The sequence below is a fragment of the Agrilus planipennis genome, unplaced genomic scaffold (genome assembly GCF_000699045.2).
Source record: "Agrilus planipennis isolate EAB-ADULT unplaced genomic scaffold, Apla_2.0 scaffold41, whole genome shotgun sequence".
Classification (NCBI taxonomy): Eukaryota; Metazoa; Arthropoda; class Insecta; order Coleoptera; family Buprestidae; genus Agrilus; species Agrilus planipennis.
The window spans coordinates 636,579-657,837 of NW_020442445.1; the positions used below are offsets into that span (position 1 = coordinate 636,579).

General features: G+C 32.4%; 1 protein-coding gene across 10 annotated transcripts in view; it reads right to left on the reverse strand.

The window, feature by feature from the left end:
• Positions 1–21,259, reverse strand: part of LOC108733578 (cAMP-specific 3',5'-cyclic phosphodiesterase) — a 565,440-nt gene that overhangs the window by 139,042 nt on the left and 405,139 nt on the right. Inside the window, exon 1 of one of the 10 annotated variants that reach the window (XM_018464782.1) lies at positions 5,917–6,068. The exons of the other annotated variants lie outside the window; for them this stretch is intronic. Within the exon in view, the coding sequence (XP_018320284.1) occupies positions 5,917–6,053 (137 nt within the window). The 5' untranslated portion in view covers positions 6,054–6,068. Of the gene's footprint in view, positions 1–5,916; positions 6,069–21,259 lie in introns of those variants that run through there. 10 annotated transcript variants of the gene reach the window in all.

The window sequence follows — 21,259 nt, forward strand, 5'->3', positions numbered from 1 at the left end:
CAGTGTTGAGTCCATCTCTTTTTTAATTTCCTTCGGCGTTAACCCCTTCAAATAAAAGTATTTGATGACAGCACGATTTTCCTGCTTTTCCATTTTTACGAAAACCACAGAGGCATCTTGTTCAGCGTGCTGTCAAACCTACACTAGCAGGAGATCGGGCTGAAACTATAGCTACAAGCTATCCAAGGATGGTACTATAGAATGTCACCTCAAGGTAGGCCTAGTGGCGTCATCTCTTGGTTAGGCCGGAAACTTATCAATCCACCCTCGTAGTCCTAATGGTTTTGCGGAGTTATCTAATGCACAAAAATTCCAGCAAGTATTTAATAATAATTTAATAATTTTTCAAATTTGTCTAAAGTAATTACAGAGAGGGTTTTTTCTATGATGAATAACAAATGGCGAGACGAAAGAAAAAAAAGCGTCTCTAAATCTAATAAAAAGTGAAGTACTTATTTGCTTTAACCTAAATCTAGACTGTAAAGATGCTGTGGAATTTTTTAGCAGTGATAATTATTTGTTAAAAGTTGCAAAAGTAATGAAAAAAATATGTTTTTAAGCAAAATAATAGAGTAAAATAAACTGTACTTTATTTTGACACAGGGTACTTTTTATTTACCTTTAATAACCAACGTCCTTTATTTATACAAAAAAAAAGTGGCAACCCTGCGCTGTTTCAAATTTGAGAAATTAGTTCAAACACCTACAATGGCGTAGCCGTTATATTTACCTAAAACCAAATTGCTCTATTATATTACAAACGCAAGATGAATAATATAGAATCTACCGTATTGAAGTAAATTAATGTTTGGTAAGGGTAAACTATAATGGAATACCGCTCCGTTGAATGAAAAGCCCTGTCTCTACAAATTGGTATAAAATTGTAGGTAAAATCGCAAGATATTTCCGAGGAATATTATATATAATTATAACATCATCGATCGACTAAAATTCAATTTCGGACGAATTTATTAAACGTAATACTTTTTGAGGATAATCTTTATTTCAGAGGCTCCGTTAGGAACAACCTGAGCTTTGTAATGAAATTTTATTATTATTTCCTCAACTTTATTGATATTTAAGGATAAACTGATTAAAGTAAATAAGCACATGTCTTATTTGATTAAGTACAGATATTGATGTTTTCTTTTTTTAAACAAACACGCGTGAAACATTTTTGATTAACTTTATTCAAGTATTTTAAACTTTTAAAAGAATGATACACAATTTTATCATGTTTTGAAAACAATATCTATATCGTCCCATATTTGTCAATTGTTCATACATATGTATGTCTAACTTTGGGTTTAATTATACCCTTTTGAATTTCAATTAAGCATATTTAACATGATTAATTGTTACCATGCACCTATATTAATTCGTTAAAAAGTTAGTGACGTAAAAACTTAAGGATCTCAACAGGTGTAGTAGTTTAAAGTTTGACAATACGTTTAAAATAACCTTAATATTTCATTTTTGTATCTATTAAATCTTATAATTGTCGCATGTTTCTAGACGGAAGGAAATTTCACGGGTCCCTGCAAAAAAACATGGTTCGTTTTATATGCAAATTAATTAAGTGGCGAGCATCTAATTCCTATAAATTATCAACGGAATAGAGAGTTAAAGTGCGCATTTTTTATGTCGGACGAAAACAATCCAAAACTTTGTTTATGCGATAAAGTACGCGAAAATACTTTATTTCACATGATTTGATTCCTCTGAGATTCGTTTAAGATATAATGTACAAAAGAAGGGCGGTTGTAAGAATGTTTGCGTAAAATAGAATGACAGAGTTATTGAGGTCGATAAAAAAAATGGTTTAATTTTAATGACACAAACTGGTTATTTACTCTTTAGAAATATAAATTTAAAAAGCAAAATGTTGTGAAAATAGTCGAAAATTTAAATGTGCAAAAACTTAATGTAAATATGGATGATCTTTACGGAGAAATTTCTTTATTAAACAAATTATACAATCAGATATATACGAGGGTGGATTGATAAGTTTCCGGCCTGACCAAGAAAANCTACTTGCTGAAACTAATCCCGGCGTAGCTCACCTCAACGTGATAGGCACGTTACCATAATCGAACAAAATAATTCGAAGTGGTCTGTAATCTGTAATCTGTCGAAACTGCCAGACGCGGATCGCGTAATTTTCCATTTATATTCACTTCTGCACAGTAAATAAACACTTAATATTAATAAAGAACTGACTAGTTATTGATTTTGTGTGTTTTTACGATTTTAAACACGCTCTCTGCGATAAAATGAGATTGAAACATCAGCAACAGTTGTTGATCAATTAAAACTCAATTTGTACTTTAAGTAAGAGAGTTAAAGTAATTGAACACGTTGTATTGAATGGTGTAATTACAATTTCGATACACGTTCTAGTCTGATTGTTCAAACAACAAAAATGTGTTAAAAACGTTCTAATCAGCTTTAGATTAATGTTGCAAAGTTGTTAAATGCGTCAAAGAACTGCGTTATTCTTAGGTAGCAGTTTACGATTAGTTTAATTGTTTAGATTTTAAAAATTCTCGAACATAAACAAGAAGTCAACAATATAACAAATTTCTGTGTTGAACAAAATGACACTTTTTATCAGAAAAATTGGATTAGTTTTAGTACATACTAATAATATCGCAAGTTGAGTCCTTCTTATGCTAGTAGAGATACCTTACAGCAGAAAATTAAATACCAAAAAGTACCATAAGGGCTTGATGCAGCTATGTACATTCCAATCAGACAATAGGAGAGGGAGGACGCTTGCATCCACGTCGCTAAGGGATGATATAGTTATAGATAAGCAAGAAAAAAAAATTATAAAAATATTTTTTTTTCATATAAGCACAATCTATCACATTAATTGCCTTGATCTGGTATAAAATAATAATAACATGTAAAAATCTAATGTTTCATTAATGTTTTTCATAAGAATTTTTATTTTCCGTTTTCTACTATTGCTGCGATTCAAGCGTTCATTATTAATTTTTTTTCTTGGTCCCTTGAGACCTTATTCGGGGCAATTTTGTCAAGATGAGAAGCGAATTTATTAAAGTTGAATTTAGATTTATGATATCTTTCACCTTATACTGGTAGATGATACTCATGTTTTTAGGAAAAATTTGCTGTTTACATGACGTAAAAGCTAATGCGCTGTTCACTTTTTTCTTTAGTGGAGATAAATGAATCTCGAAGTATCGTTTTTGTTTGTAATTGATTAAATTTGAAGAAAATGTATAGAACGTAGGAATATACGATGCAAAGTATACCCACCTAAAGCTAAAGCACACTTGAGACCTCCATTAAGGGAGATATTAAACTTACATCGGGGTTTGGCTGAAATTATCAGTTAATTCGAAGAATTTTCAGAAGCAAATCATGGTTACTTTTGGCTTTCACAAAGGCATATGTCCACAAACCTTTTAAAACAGTCTAAAATTCTAGTGACACCTAGGTTCTCTTTGAACTTTCTGTCATGTACACACATGATTTTAAAAGGTCAAGGTCAATTTAATACAGATTTTCTTTTTTTTTTAATTGTGTAGCTTCATTTAATGACAAGATTTACTCAATGCCTCCAAATAAACGGTTGAAAATCAGTCACGTTTTAGAAAATGAGTGTTGCAAAAAATATATTTTCATCGGAGAATGTATTTATACCATTTATAAAGCGACGTGACAGTCTTCTTTTCTATGTTTGTAGCATCATATTTTTAACAAAATTTAACAGACATATTAAGCGCATAAACAGAAATAATAAAGGGATAAAGTATAAACATTAAAGGTGGAGACTGTTTAGGTGGTAGGGGTATATTGTGCCTAGATTTTATTGGATAGTCATACTGGGCTTGCATGGGTTGTGTATGAAAGTGATGTAACTGTTCTTTCTAGTCTCTTGGATGAATTGTAATATACTTACCAATTATAGGTAAATATTGCTAAGGATGATACTGTGTGCAGTTTCGTCTTATAATTACAAAAGAAAATTGCAGTGAAAAATTTGAGTGCTGCCCAGAAGATCACCTTTGATAATTAAATCAATATACATACGTATATTTTATTACATAAATTCTCTTTTCACTTTTAGGGTTCCGTACCTTGAAAGCGAAGAGGAACTCTTATAGGATCACTTCGTTGTCCGTGAGTCTATCCGTCAAGACCCCTTTCTTTTTAAGATCATGTAGAGATATTAAGTTCAAATTAGTATCAAACACTCAGGTCTGCAAACCTATGGACTTGTGCAAAAATTAAAGTTCTAAGTCAACACATTCAAAAGATACGGTTGTTTATGCCTCACGGGAATCAAAACCCATAGGGCACTTCCCGTTGTCTTAGAACCATGAAATTTGGCAAAAAGCAACGTGTTAAAGCACAAAAATTCTGAACATTACAAAAAAGTTAAATATAGTATTGTAATTACACATTTTGAGGACTGATTTTGGGGAGAAACTTGAAACATACTCGGAAAATGCGGGAAAAATCTTCGAGACCCGATTCCCACGACGGACGAACTACCAGTTTGTAGGTAACCTTCAGTGCGCGAGTCCGGTCTACAGTTCAATTTTAATGAAACTGTCACGAGTCTAATAGATAATAATATGCCTATATAGGGTGGCTTCTCAATTAAAATGAGTTTTTTTGTCTCTCCATTTTTTAATTAAATAGAAGTTGATATTTTTCACGTGATCGCAGTTAGTTAAAAATAGTTTAATGAACCTCAATAATTAAAATGATAGTCTCCACTGGTAAAAATGTTTATTACATCCTGAGGAAAATCTGTCGTAACTCGTTCAATGCGTTTATAAAGGATGTCGGACATAACGAAAATATAATCTCTCGTCGATTTATTGGAGCGTACGTACGAGTGGTTCGTAATAAAATTGAAAATGTTTGTAAATTGGAAAGGAAAATCGTCGTTTTCCCGTCAGTAGGTGGGAGCATAACGAAAAGAATATCCAGAAACGAGAATAAAAATACATTTATGAATTTTAAAAACCCTTTGATTGGTTTTCAAACAAATGGGAAATACTTTACCGTTAAGATGAAATCCACGAGAACGCTACTTTGAGAGAAAAAGAGTCTAAATTAGAATTACTAATATTGACTGAATAAATAAAAATTATTAAAAATAAGGTAATTATTTTTAGACTCAGTTCCAACAAAGAAAATGCTTATATGCATAACATTTTTCTATCAATTTATTTACACTTTATCCACATATTTTGGCTCTGTTTTATGAAAGATTCTAACATCGCTTCAATGACCAATTCAATGACTAAAACAATAGGTATAATAAATAATCCAAATTTAAGCGTTTGTAGTTCAGATATCGTCAATCCTATTTTTTCTGTTTAATAATTTTGACAAAGAAAATAATGATATTGTTTAACAAAACATTAAAATTGTCGCTAGACTTACAAAGTTGTCTCTCACTATCAAGGGCTCAATAACTTAAGGTTCCTTTAAGCGATTACAGGGTTTTCTAATTCTCCTAAAGCGATCAATGCAAGAAAATCAAAATAACTTTAATTAAAAGTTCTTATCAGGCTCTAGTGTTTGTGTTTTCGCTGCTTTTATAGATTTGTGGTAGAAAATTTAAAAATTATGTAGACATCGTACAGAAATTAGTACAGGAAAATATACACAGAGTGATTCTTTTAGTGCCCTAATATAGGTATCTTAATACCCAAGTGAAATCGAATGGTAATAATTATATTATCATCAATTAATTATTAGTAAACATTTCTCTATTATTTAATTTCATCATAAGTTTAAGGTGAGGTAAGAATTAGCATTTATTTAGATGTAGTTGGTTGAAGAAGTTAAAGTAGATGGCGCAATAATATACATAATAGCGTTTGTGAAAACCCTTATGTTATTATTTCAATATATTGGTGAACTTACACATCCCGTTTGCTTCTATCTTGCCATATTTTTTCCCAGAAGGAATAACGATTTTTAATCCTTAAAAATGAAGTTGATAGAGTCCTGGGCAGCGGAGGTACTGCTTCGGTTTCTTCCTGTTGAGGTGGGGAGGTCATTAAGAGGGATGGACTAGAGCAATTTCCGATGGCTGTTCTCGACAGGGAACCTCTGTGGGATAAAGGCTGTGGTGGAGTGATGCTGGGAGACAAGGAAGGGGATGACGGGGAAGAAGTCTCTGTGTTTGCCAGTCTGATGTAGTTATTACGTTGTCACATAATTTCCGATTGTTGTCGCACTACATTGTTGAAACATCACACAAACAAACTATTAAGTTCACCAGTACATTGCTGTGCAATGTTTTTTATATTTATGTTCACACGATGTCGAATGGCGACAAAGCAAAATTCCAATTCGTTGTTACGCTCTAAAACAGGGCACGTGGAGATTTTCTTATTTTACCTAATGTATTTTTGGCTTTTGTGGCAAACACATTTAATTAATTTTAGTATAAACATCGTTAATAAGACTTTCATAATAATTGTGAAGGTTAAATTTATTAAATTCAGTGTGCGTTTGTACACAAGACTTAAAGATGTTTCATAATATCGAAATTGTCATGTTGTCAAAATTACACTTCTAATTAATGACCGTTTTCAATTATTACCGTGTCTTAATGTCAATCCAATTATTAATTTAACGCGTGGATTAGTGCTTTTTCTTAAGTAACAAGCATTCAATGTCATTATACAGAAACTGATCGTTTTATCAGCAAAGAATATATATGTAATGAAAATAAGCATGATATCATTAAACTTTGCTTTGAAATGCTTGTTTCTTTTGGGTTCTTATATTGATTATAACAATTATATTTGTTTGAAAGAACCAAATCATTTTACTTTTCGACTAAACAATTCGTAGTTTGCTGTTTTTAAATAATTCAGTTGCTCTTCTTAGAAGTCCATTTTTTACAGGAAAAACACCTATCATTGATGGCCACACTTTTGCCTTCAAATTCGGTTTAAAATGATCCTGCGTTTTCGTTCAAATTTTCCCCAATTGTTTTTCTTACAGCAGTGAAAACTCGTTAAACTTTGTTATGTCGTTTCTGAGCTGTAGAAAAGATATTGCTTTTACAAGAACTTTACATTCTTATATCCAGCTCAAAAAAAAATAAACGAAGTAAAGACAAATACCATGACAAAGGACAATCACGACAAGGACTGTACGATATTAGATTATAAAATCTTAATACGTATACATAAATAGTTTTATTAATTTTGATTATATGTTTCAGGGTTGGTAATAAGCATATGGGTTAAATTTAGTTTATGTTAGCTATCCATTTACAAATTATGAATCCGTCGAAAAGGATTAAAGATAAATCAGTAAAAGAATAGTTAAACCAATGTAGACACACCTCGTCCATATATGATTGTTAGTTAATTGCAACAGCGTGGGTTCAATCAACACCATAAAAATCGGATAACAACAGCAATAATAATAATTGTTACGTTGAATAAATTGTAGTTGTAGGAACATTGTTAATCAGTGGAAGTCATAAACAATTTTTTAACGTTTTAGCCTTGACTTTGAGAATGATACCTACTGATGTATGTATGTTACACAGTCGCAGTGTTTGAATATGCTAAATATTCAACTTATTAACATATTTTAACACGCTTCTAAGCTATAACAAAAAATTAAATAGATTACCCTTTTGTATTAATAAAAAAAATTAGATACTGCGTAGTTAATGAAGGATCAGAAATAAATTAATGGTCTAGAATTGAAAATGAATTCGAAAAAGCGATTTTATTATTTCTAGTGTGTAGGTGTTTCTTATAAGTTGATTGTGAGATAAACATTAAAAAGTCATTGAGAGATATATTCTGTACGAACGAATACAACATGTAATTGCAACAGCACTACATTCTACTCACTTATAATTAACGATAAGTGTAGAAGTAGGACAAACATAAGTCCTAACCAGCTTTGTATGCTGCATAATATACATTCTCGCCTAATATTACCACAAACTATTGTTTAGTTTTTAAGATCCTGCACATCAAAAGGAAAAAGGGAACCCTTATAGGATCACTTCGTTTATTTGTCAAGATCATTTTTCTCAAGAACGCGTGGAAGTATTAAGTTGAAATTAATATGAAATACTAAGGTCTGTAAGTAGACGAGATAGGTTGGTAAGACACCTTCTCAGACATCTTATAGCACCCAAAACCCGAAAATTTGTAGTTAAATGACAAAAAAACTTTTTAATTGTAATTTCGTCCTCAGTACGCGAGTCCGACTTTGCCGATTTCTTTATTATTAAATATATAAATTTGTCTATACATTGTTACAAGATGTGCCAGCTTGCAGAATTTTGGCTGGCTAAGGCTGTACTACCTGTTATAATTGCTCTCACCAATGGTTTTAGAATTTAAAAACATTTTTTGTTTCTTTCAACGATTTCACTCGTCTTTTGTCAAAGAGTTACAGTTTGATCAGTGTGATTTTTTGAGCGATACTTTTAATAGTTGTTTTGCGATGTTTGTGAGAGTGCTATTTAATGGAAGCTACGCCAAAATTACTCATATGATTATCCATTAACCAACGCGCTTTTTCATCCAGAATATAAAATAATGGAAAACTACTGCTAAAGGAAATGTAACGTTCACGTGTGAATATTATCAAAATGCTGAATTTGGTCGTTTAATGAATGCCGCTGTTATTCTAGATGAGGATTCAAAATATACTGAGGAAAAGAAGTGTTGCTATTTCTTTTTGTATTTATTTAAATTGGAGGATGATGACACAAAATTTCACCAATATTTCTGAACGAATGAACTGGATTTTATAAGCATTTAATAAATATTAATCCATATGGATATAGAACATTTTACGTACTTTTACTTTTACCGATGTAATATGGGACATTATGCAAGACAGAATGTTATTGAATAATATTTCTTACTGTATTTATCAATACTATATATCACTGAAAATTCAGGGTAAGTCTTAAAACGCAAAACCGTTTGTATTTTCGATTACAATTTCAAAACCCTAAACTAAAATACAAATTTGTTAGCGTCAACAAATGTAAAACAATTTCTAATATTAAAAAAGTGTCATAATTAAAACCAAAACGAAAAATAAATCAAGATCAAGGCATTACATCGTTACAAATTTTCAAATGGTAATAAATTATCTGTAATGATGAAATTGGATTTTAGTTAGATACTATTAATGTCAATTACATTTACTATTTATTGGACATTCAGAAATATCATTGCTTTGTCCTTATTATGTAAAACAAACAGGTTCATCAACATGTTTGTCTTCTTATTGATGGACAATGCTATCACCACTTTTTTGTATTTTTAAGTCTAGTCTGACATTTAACATCTTATCCTTTTTGAATTATTTGAGCACTTCTTAAACTTAAGCCAAAGTCACTTTAATCTTTGCCTGACGTTAATTGATAACATTAAGAGTCACTAAAAAGCCCAATTTTCTAAAAACAGAATAGCAAAGAATATTTAGGAATAGTCAAAGATTCTTAATCTTTTGAATCATTAGGTTTTTAATGAACTGTTAATTAAGTGTAAATGTCAGTCGTAGGTTAATATAAAACAGAGGTAATAACTGCTGAAACTCTATTTTTACTTTAGTTAAGTGTCGTCTTAAAGACGGTCAAGGTCCAGAGCATTAGTTTCATTTATTTTATGAAAAAATAAGCGGACTTTTTGGCAAAATCTTGGTAATAAAGAAGAAGTAACACTTCTCGCTTTTTTGGAAATTTTATATTTCATGCAGTAAACTAGTGAAAAATACGAAAATACCGCAGTGAACGCTATCTGTAGTACGATGCTACATTTGAGGATTACGTATGCTCCAACAAGGTCCATTTAAAAATATGGATATCTACTTGCTGAAACTAATCCCGGCGTAGCTCACCTCAACGTGATAGGCACGTTACCATAATCGAACAAAATAATTCGAAGTGGTCTGTAATCTGTCGAAACTGCCAGACGCGGATCGCGATTTCGATCTTTTTGGATTTCATCAGCGCGTCGCAGGCAGCTCCGACAGAACACAGACCAACCTTAAAAGTTAAAAGATCGAAATCGCGATCCGCGTCTGGCAGTTTCGACAGATTACAGACCACTTCGAATTATTTTGTTCGATTATGGTAACGTGCCTATCACGTTGAGGTGAGCTACGCCGGGATTAGTTTCAGCAAGTAGATATCCATATTTTTAAATGGACCTTGTTAGAGCATACGTAATCCTCAAATGTAGCATCGTACTACAGATGGCGCTCACCATGCCATTTGTGGTATTTTCGAAAACGCGCTGTTAAGGCAGCAGGTAAAGGTTGGTCTGTGTTCTGTCAGAGCTGCCTGCGACGCGCTGATGAGATCCAAAAAGATCGAAATCGCGATCCGCGTTTGGCAGTTTCGACAGATTACAGACCAATTCGAATTATTTGGTTACTGAAAAATAAATTAATTTTTTTGCGGCTAGATGATGTATTTGTATGCAGAAGAAACAGGATCTTGCTAAGATATTTAGCTCACTTTTTTTTTTAATATAAAATAACTAAATCTAATGACGTAGTTGTTTTTAAGTAGGAATTGAAATTTAATATAAACTCCAAAACAGAAATGAAAATCCATAAATCGATTTTTTCTTCAATTTTGTGAATTATTATACTGTTGCAAACTATGTAGGTATATCTAATGGTTTCGGAATTCTCCATATAAAAAACCGTGATGACGTAATATTAAAAAAAATACAGAAGCTTTGACTGTGTAACATATAACATACCTATAAAAGAAATTATGGCTTTTTAATGAACTAACAATTTGTTTACAGGAAAGAAGAATTTATACGTTTTTTACTTTATCATACACCATAACATATCATACACTGTCTGTAACTGCTTGAATTAATGGAGCGTTCAAGTATTACGTAAGCAGAACTAAATAACCATAGTTACTGTAAGAATTATTACTAATTTATATAGTCTACAGCCTACACCAACATTAGTTGTGTGAAATTGGCTATTCACTAATGAATGCAATAAAATAAAACATAGGAATAGCATGAATATTCATCGATTTATCCCCCTATTTCTAGAGGCAGTATCACCAGTTGATACACGGTCAAAGAATGTGATCAAGATAGATAAAAATTGGTATCTTTAATTTTGTATTTACATTTTAAATGCAAGTATTTAAAATAAATCATATCTCTGCCCAAGTCCATATTTCATGTATCTAACAAGAACAATAAAAAGATGACCGACTTTTTAAAGTTCAAATATGATTGAAGGGATTATACTTGTAAAGGGCATGCAAATATTATTACTGATAAGAAATATAAAATACAACGTGTAATTATACAACACGCTACTGAAGTGAAACTTCTTCAAACACACAAACATACCGGGATAGGGGTTAAGGAATTGATTTAATGGTATTATTTGTACACTATGCTTCGCACGGGTGCAATTCTGATAGTAAATATACTATAGAATGTCTTTATATACAACAATCACAGCTTTTTTGTCATTAGACAATACAAACCGGGCGGTACCGCCGCAACCGCTATGTCCCTGCATTTTAAGTCTGTAATATCTAAATATTTATTTAAATTACATGCTGTAAAGGGCCATATTGATCTATATTAAATGCACAATGTATTTAAAAGTACTTAATTGGATAAGGATTAATGCTGTATTGCTTAAAATCGCTTAGTAAATAAGCCACTATTTCTTGTAAAAAGTAAAGGATAAAAAAGGTTATTGTGAGTTATCCCTAAGAGATAGACATATACCACCGCGGACTTTTTGTAGACCTTTTTAAGGTGTACAATACTCTAGTATATTATTTTGATGTATCTCGTAGGGTTCAGCCAGCGTTTCTAATGTAAGCGCAAAAAAATGTGTTTATTTACGACAGCGCATTACAAACCTCTAAAATTATCAGAATTTCTCTACTATATTATGCATGTATTATCCATATAAACCTTCCTCTTGAATTACTCTATCTATTAAAAAAAACCGCATTAAAATCTGTTGCGTAGTTTTAAAGATTTAAGCGTACATAGGGACAGACAGCGGGGGAAATGCGTTCCATGATTTCGTTACATAGCAACTCGCATGAAACGAACTTACCCTACCGTGCCTAAAGAAGTTTCCCTTCAAAAAGAGTCTACCAGATAATAATAACGCCCTGTACGTAATAAAGTTAATTCAACAACGACCAAATGTGCAAACGTTGAGTTCCTATGACCAACATTCGCGCTTTGAAAAAGAAATTGAAGTAGATAAAGTACGGTTTTCATTAGGCCAGTGAAAATGCATTTTCTGACCGCAAATAGGTAGCACTTGATGTTGGTGCATGCGAATTTTTAAAGCAGCACTTAACTGTTTATTCATCGACAAAGTCGAAAAACAAAAAAAGTAGCATTACCTACAGCATCGCCCTGCGATAGGACGATGCAGCCGCATTCCTTTGTTTACGATAGAATTAGGTCCACTGTAGCATAAATTTTTATATAGACTCATCAAACAAAAAGCGCTTTCCAATACGATAATAAAATAACATTAATGCTTCAACATACAACTAAAGGCATACTTCTTCTTAAATAATAATTTTAGAATAAGGAATCAAATATAAATACAAATTTATTCTTCCTTTATATTTCAACCGTTATACTACACCACAAAGACAAACACTCTGATTACATAAAAATCGCATAACACTGATCTTTTTTATTTCTTTAAGGAAAACTAAGCTTAATGGTCGAAAAATTGATAGTACCATTTTTGTAAATCATTAAATTCCTTAGAGAAGATTTTGAGAGGGCAGTTTTGTAAAATAAAAAGCTTGAACAACATAGCGATCTAAAGTTTGAACCCCGAATAGTTTATTTCTTTCTTTCTCACTACTAACTCATACTTAGTACCCAAATGTTCAACTAGAAGAATAGTTAAGTACCTACAATTTGCAAACTTATGTTTAGTTGTAAAACCACTGCTTAATTTTCTGTCATTTTCAATATGAAGTCATCATTATCAACACAGTCAGTGTTGTAGCCAAGGAAATAAAGCACAAAAATCAAAAAATTTTGTGCAGTAAGTCGGATCGAGATGCAATTTTCTGCATTTGATTCATGAGATGGTCTACAAACATTGTAAACATAACAGATCAATTCGTCATCAAAAAGATAAGAAAAATACAGTCTTGTAAGTGTATTACAAAGTTATACAAAAAATCGGTCAGTAATGATCCAATTTTGTTACTTAGGGGATTTCAGCGTCCCTGAACATGAATATGCAGTAGACGACGGCCACCGCAGTACCTGGAGCCCAGGGCGACCGTCCAGGGGTTACGTTTTAAATTCATTAAAAATCAATTGAAATTAGTTACTCGGGGGTTTTTGAGTCTCTCGAATGGAATGCAGAAAACTGCATCTCGTTTCGACTTACTGCACAAAATTTGAAGATTGGACATGCACCTCCATTCCTATCCTGAACTAATTTTTTCTTTAAAACTAGAGCATCCTACATTATTAACTATTTTGAACACTAATCTAATCTAGCTCGACCTATATTCCTCTTGGCTCCTGCTTCAGCTTCTGAAATATTTCTAACTAGCCCTTCATACCTGAGAAGGTGTGCTACCAACCTATATCGCCTATTTCTAATTGACTTCGATAGTAATCCTGTTCTTTCTAATACCTCCTTATTTTTAACCTTCTCTATCCATGGTATCAACATCATACCACCGAAATGTGTGTACTGTGTATTATTTTAAAGTCTTCAGCTTCTGTCCGGCAGATTTCACCAATATGAAGTAGAAAAAGAAAATGAGCAGATAAAACTACGAGAACACGATATTAGATATGTTAACAAATTTCATTTCCACGTCACCATATCGGTGACCTTCACCTTCCGTTTGATGGGTTGGAAATGGAATATGCTAGAAGAGATATTAATTCTATGTCTTTTGTTGCGGCACATTTGCAACTTAAACTTCGTCCTTTTCAACTTAACTGTGTTTAAACTTCTTAATACAAAAGGTCAAAAATCGAGATGAATACCTACTTTGAAAGTCGGAATCAAGGAATAAATTATGAACCGTGTCTTATTTATAATTTTCAGCGGTGTATCCTATATAAAAATGCATATATGTTCGTATTAATAATTAATTAGTTATTTGCGTCAGAGAAATTTTAGGCTAATTTGTAGCCATTGTTACAACATAGTGGACAATATATAACCCTAATGTTTGAAGATAAAAAAAAAACGAATTATTGTACCGTCATCCTTCCTAACAATGATTAACATTATATTAGACATAATTAGCGTTATGTAAATTGTATACAGGGGAACCAACTCCAAAGAAGGCAAAAACAATTTTTTCGGCGAACAAGGTTATGGCTACTGTTTTTTGGGATGCAAGAGGTATTATATACATTGATTACCTTGCAAAGGGTAATACTATCACTGGTCAATACTACGCAGACTTATTGCAACGTTTGAGCCACGAGGTGAAAATTAAACGACCTCATCTGGCGAAGAAAAAAATCTTGTTTCATCACGATAACGCACCAGCGCACACGTCAATCGTTGCGACGGCTAAAATCAACGATCTAAAGTTTGAATTGATGCCGCACCCTCCTTACTCTCCAGACCTTGTTTTTCTTGGTCAGGCCGGAAACTTATCAATCCACCCTCGTATATGTATAGATATTTGAACTTTTCAAAGATCCTGTAAGAGTTGTCCATAAAATAAGTTATTTTTTTGGACCCTTCCCTTCACACTTTTAATGGCCTCTTAACAAATATTACGCCATAAAAGCTAGTCCACCCCCTATAAACGATTTTATGTGATTAAAATGAGCATTACTTTTTATCGTAAAGAAAAATTTTAAAAACTGCCATGTTAAGAAAAATATTAAAATAAAACTTGCGAACGTATTTTATGAACAAGCCCTTATTTCTGGTTATGGTGTTTCAATATGTAGCATAATGAATATCATATGTATAATATGAAGCAGTGTAATGCTTTTTAAAGTGGTGACTAGGGGTGGTTTATGTAGAGGGGGCATGATATCACAAATATTCAGTTTGGAATTTCCCGTAATGTTATTGTCTTTCACAGATTGTGATTATTCATTGCTTAATGTGTTTTCATCATACGTTGAAACGCATACAGAATCTGTCAGTATACTGTTACAGGTTGTGAGCAAACTAAATACTTGCTAAGTTGTTATTAGGTATTATGTGACGCTCGAAATGCAGCTTTTGTTTCATCTAATGCAATGTTCACGGCTGAATGGAGCAATGATTTGTCTTTGCTCAGCCGAGCTTTCGCGACCGACCGACCGAACGGCCCGCAAAACAGGAACACGTAGTAATACCTAAGTCTGTTTTTAACACATTTGGCCACCTCCCAGTTTGTTTTGTTTAAAAAATCAGGGGGAGTGAAATTTCTTACTTGCTTACAGAGAGTCGCCAAAATAAACTTCTAAATAAATAATTTAAAAAATGTACAGAGGAATTAGAAATGAAGAGGTATTAGAAAGAATAGGATAACAGAGGACTCTATGGAAGTGAATAAAAAATAGACGAGATAGGTTGGTAAGACACCTTCTCAGACATGAAGGTCTAGTCAGAGACATATTAGAGGCGGAAACAGGAGTTAAGAGGGGTAGAGGTAGGCCTAGATTAAATTACTGTTCGCAAATAGTTAAGGATGTGGGCTGTTCTAGTTTTAGGAAATGCGAAGTTTAGCTCAGGATAGGAAAGAGTGGAGGTACGTGTCCAAGCAGTCTTCGGACTGACGACCTTATGATGATGATGACACTGAATATAAGATTAAGATAGATAACACGAAGAAATTGCTCAAGGTTGGTAAAATTGACTTCTGTTGTAAGTAAGCCAATTCTAACATTTGTTACCGTATTAAAGTCATATTAAACACGTGCTTACTGGTCCTACGTGCAGCGACTTACAATGTCAAATGTCATAATGCAGATGCATCGGTTGCGATTTTATAGCTAGTTTTAGAGCCAAATCAGCTAAAGTTACGATGCAGTTCCTTTTAAAATTATCTGTAATATTTTACTATATCAAGAATAAAGCAAATGAAACTATCGGCAACAACAAGATTGTAAATATTTTACATATATAACTATAAATAAAAATAAATAGCATGACACTATACTTCGAACGGTCATAAATTAAGAAAATATCTTAACAGACTGAAGAAGAAAAAAAATTGAACATGTACTTGTATTTAGAGCAGTTTACTAAATTATTCGGACAAAGCAGTCAAGTTGTACATGAAAGAACCAGAGAACATAAATATAATGTTCAGCACACTTCTAATTCTATATGAACTATAAAGGTTCAACTTTTACATTCTGCACCAAAAATATTTAAACTAAATCCAATAGAAAATTTAGAAAGTTTGATAAGAAAATGAACTTGTTAACAATTTAAATACAATAAATTTTTAATGCTTGGCGCAGTATCTTAAGTGTTTTGGAAATTACGTTTGAGCTACAAATTGTGTTCTCTAAGAAACCATCTTCGTACTAGATTTTGTAGTTTCCCTCGGGCCGCTAAACGGGAGTTAGTTTACCCACTTTACATGTTATACCAACTTAATCGTTTTAACCAAGAAGGAGATCTTTTATGACCGGGATGATCTCATTACCACTGAATATTACTTCACAAATTTATTGCGGACGTGTTCCTCGTTATTGCGTCACGATGTACCCCAGTTTTAGAATTTATTTACTTCATTTTGTATATTTACATATTGAAATTAATGTTGCTGCACTTATGTAGGTCATGCATGAAAGATTAACTGCATAATAATAAAGTTCAATGGGAAATCAGCCATGCAGCCTTTAAAATAAAATCTTCAATTTCTGTTATGGTTCTTATGTTCGCGGTTTTAATAAATTAATCTAGGATTGTATTACGTGGATGAGCTTTTATACGTTCTAGACTCTCTTTTTTTTTGAAAATTATAAAAATATTTTAAATTAATAATAATTTCCTTTTTTGTATGACTAAAAAGTAATTTGATTTTTATATTCAGACAGTGTAGTGTAGAGAATTGTCTTGTTCAATATTTCACGTTTAAACAGTAAATTTCGTAAACAAAAAAGTAGGGGCTAATATAGGATGTGATTATACATGATATACTAACCCTAATTCTACCTATTCCTACAATGGTCATGACTTTGCGAATGGATTCAATGGAAATTTTGAAAATCACGCTACTGCTAATTGACTATAATATTATGAAAATGGTATTTGGTTGGTTTACCGGGATGCGGTGACCAAATGGTTAGATAAGTATGTGTAAATGTTATTTAGTCTTACCACATCGTTACCTTATAGTTATCTCTTGAATTTAAATCATAATTTCTTTATAACGTCTCGTAACAATGGCATACGTATTAAGAAATCGATTATTTTCGGACATGTTCCTACATTCGTACTTACTACGAGACCTTATTTCAAGATTCTAGAATTCTAGGCCAACAGGAATTTTGATGATCAGTCAAATATAATCCTATATAAGGGTTTAATTTTTATTATGAGGTGGTACAACACACAACAAAAATGAAATAACAGATATTTACTTTGCGTTCCCAGTAGAGTACATTAGCAAGTTCTTAATAAAATAGTACATGTATTGTGCCTCTTTTCATAATGTTCGAATCACCTAATTTTCAAATTACGTCGCAAGTTTTAATAGAAATACACACATTCACGAATCTACTATACATATTAGGGTAACTAGAATATTTCCCAAGAGATTCTCATAATGCAAATTTTTGTAGTCTACGTGAATTGTTGATGTGTAGATGAATCTGTGCTAGTTTTCCTGTTTCTAGTTTCAAAATTAAGGCAAAGTGCAATTTTGTAAACACGTACAACCGTAATAACGGAATATGATAATTGGGTAAGTTTGGAGAATTGACGGACAGTAACGAAAAATATTCTGCAACACGGTATTTTCATTATTGTACTGGATCTCATTGTTTCATACCAGTATATTGTAGTAATATCGAGAGTAAACAACGATTCTCACCAAATTTTTGTAAAAAAGTATATGTAGGATGTAAAGTTAATGAAATGGAAATATGGAAAAATTTCTTTCTTTCTTTCTTTTCGTTTGTTTGTTATCATATGTGAATTTTTTATTATGTTGACTTAAGTTAGGATGTTTGTAATAACTTGATGATTAGAGTAGAAATTTTTTACGATTATTTCTCGTAATTCTTGAAAACTCAATTATACCTTTCAAAAATTATGCTGTTTATTTCAATTTAAAAATAATTTTATTTCTATTTCTAGAGATCACGAGAATTATTATTGCTTTTTAATGTTGAGAAGGATTTCTTCCAAACTAATTTTTATTGGAGATTAAGTGTTCCTAATTTTATTATTTTTGTCGTAATATTTTTGAGTTTTTCTCCGATAAAAAGCCTAATAATGGATCATAAAACTTAGTATCTATTGGTTTATTGATGGAACGATGATTATGTGTTAAGTACATTTTTTATAGACTTATTAATTAAATAATAGAGAATTTCAGCTGTAAACGCAGTATTCTTCTCTTTTATTAAAATAGGCCAAGAGATTAGTTACCGTGCTGTATGTAAAACAAGAAAATCTCGCATAAAATTCGAAATGCCAAAGCTTTTCTCCATAAAAAGAAAACAAAGTTATTATAACTGCAGAAATAACTTCTACGTGTTCAGAAGCGTCGCTAAATAAAATCGCTCCTGTCTATCCGCTTAATGTTCCCCCAGAGTCCATCAGCACCTATTACGTAGTAATATAATAACGTATACGTATTGAATACACCACGGATCACTCACAGAAAAACCTAATAATAACGTAATCGTCAGCAGGATGCACTACGATCGCGCTCTACAGCTCGCTGCAGTTTTCCTCGCTGACTCCCGCAAAAGCACGGACGAGTAGCCATCGTAGTATCGGAAACTTAAATATCCGGAGCCTCAAAACGAAAACCATTCACTTATACAAGGATGACACTTCACGGGATGATTCGTAATAAATAGGAACGAATGACATGTAACAATGCGCAAGTTGTTTACAACAACGTATCCCGAACGATACTGCGTGAGGTAGAATGGAAAACGTCGGAGGCTGGGACAAGCGCAGGGCTCAGATCTCTGAGGTACACCTACATCTATCCTACGTGTACGTTTAGTCTACTGAAATGTTACATTGACCTTACATTTTGGGTAGGACAAGGTTTTTTCCTAATGTAAGGGGTCAGGGTGAGTATTAAACACGGTTTTCGTAATTGAAAGATCCGTTTGACAGCCATCTTGGAAAAAGGGGACGAAACGGTTTTCCCGCAATATCTTGAGAAACTTTTCCCTCAATTTTTTGTTACTTTTTCTGTAGATTCAGATACTTTTAAAATTGAAAATACGGAATATACTCCCATAAAAATGCAATCAATCAATACATTATTTTTCTTATTTTTTCTCAATATAAACGGGAAAACAATTGAGGCATTTGCTTTATCGTGACACAAGTTTTCCGATACTCTCTTCAAAAAAGTTTGTAAGATCAAGTAAGTCGTGAGCATCCTGGTAGAGCATTGACCTGGGTTTTCCGTGGATGGTCGAAAGCTTTCCACTTAAATTGTTTGTGGTCATGTTGCTATTGTATAGTATGGACAACACTGAGTGATTTTTACTTCTTTCGGCAATACATATATTGAAGATTTTATTAGTAGCGAAGCTTCAGAATACTGTCAAGACGTACCTGGCCTAACTGGCGGCACAATTCTATGAAGAGGGTTTAGGAAAGCCAATGCCATGATATGACAAATGTTTTGACGGTCATGTAGAAATATAAATAAGATCATATTGACTGAATAAGTCAACAAGTATCCGGTTACTAATTCTTCCCCAAGAGTATCAATATTGAAGGAAAAACTAGAAATCCTATTTTAAAATCTACACACTAACGTTTCGCTTGAAGATTCTTCAACGATGAAGCTTTTTCAGTTTAAGGCGAAACGTTGGTGTATATTTAAATTTAATTAAAAAGCTTTCACCCAGAATTGCACGTTTTTTTCTTCAATATAGGATGTGATTTTTCTACTGTACGTAGATATACCGTCGAACTTCGATAACTGGAATTTTTGATAAGTCGAACCAAATTGGTTGACAATAGCGTCAAAAGTAGGAAATGCGTGTAAATTTGTCTTAATTACTCGAATATCTTGATAACTCAAACGAAATATTTTGCGCCAACTTCGATAAGTCGAATTTTCTGGGGGAATCCCGTAATTACCGTAGATTTTAACCTAAGGTATTTATGCAGGCAGTTCAGTTTCTGCGCTTGCTAAGTTCACTTGTTTGACTTACTAGTTACTACTAACAATAAGTAAAAAATACTGTGGCTATTTCATTTATATATTACATTAAAGACATTTTTGCGTGTGTTAATATGTCATTAAAACGTACTTTAAAAACATTGTCTGTTGGTCAAAAATTTAAGCTTGTAAAGGAAGTGGAAAGTGGTTCAAGAAATATTATCTCAATTATCACCGCAGTGGAAAATGATATTGCAAGTGGCTAAAAAAGCCTGTGTATGAAAATGCAGATAAAGCAGTTTTAGAGTGGTTTAAATCGGAAGGCAGAACTTACCTATATCCGGGGGGTTAATTAAAAATATGTTGACAGTACTATGTTTCATAATTTTTGTTATTCCTTTGAAAAGCATAGATATTAAGGCACTTACGTAACATTTAACCAATTTTTACTGAAATAAATACATAAATGTTCATTCGCAAAGAAATACTAAAAAGAAGTATTATTTGATAACTCGAAGTTTTTATGTGTCACATCGCAGTTCGAGTTATCGGAGTTCGACTGTATTTTCACAGTGTATATAAAGTAAACTTCTGACGTATTATGTACTGAACTATATACGTACATATGTATACATAATACCTACAAATGCGTCGATTCAATTTTCCTTAATTCTATCTCGCTTGGGAGTAAAACGACCAATTCCTATAATTAAAATCGAATAGCGAGTTTACGTAAAAGGTCCAATTACTGTCTCGATAGCGAAAAATCTGAATGGATGCTGGATTAAATGTGATTTGATAAAAAAGCTCCATATATGTACCTAATACCTAATCCCTCCGATTCGAGTAAAATTGTGTTGATTTTTTTGGTGGATTATTCAAAAAAGTACCTTGTTCGAGGTAGGAAAAGGAAAATACAATTACCTG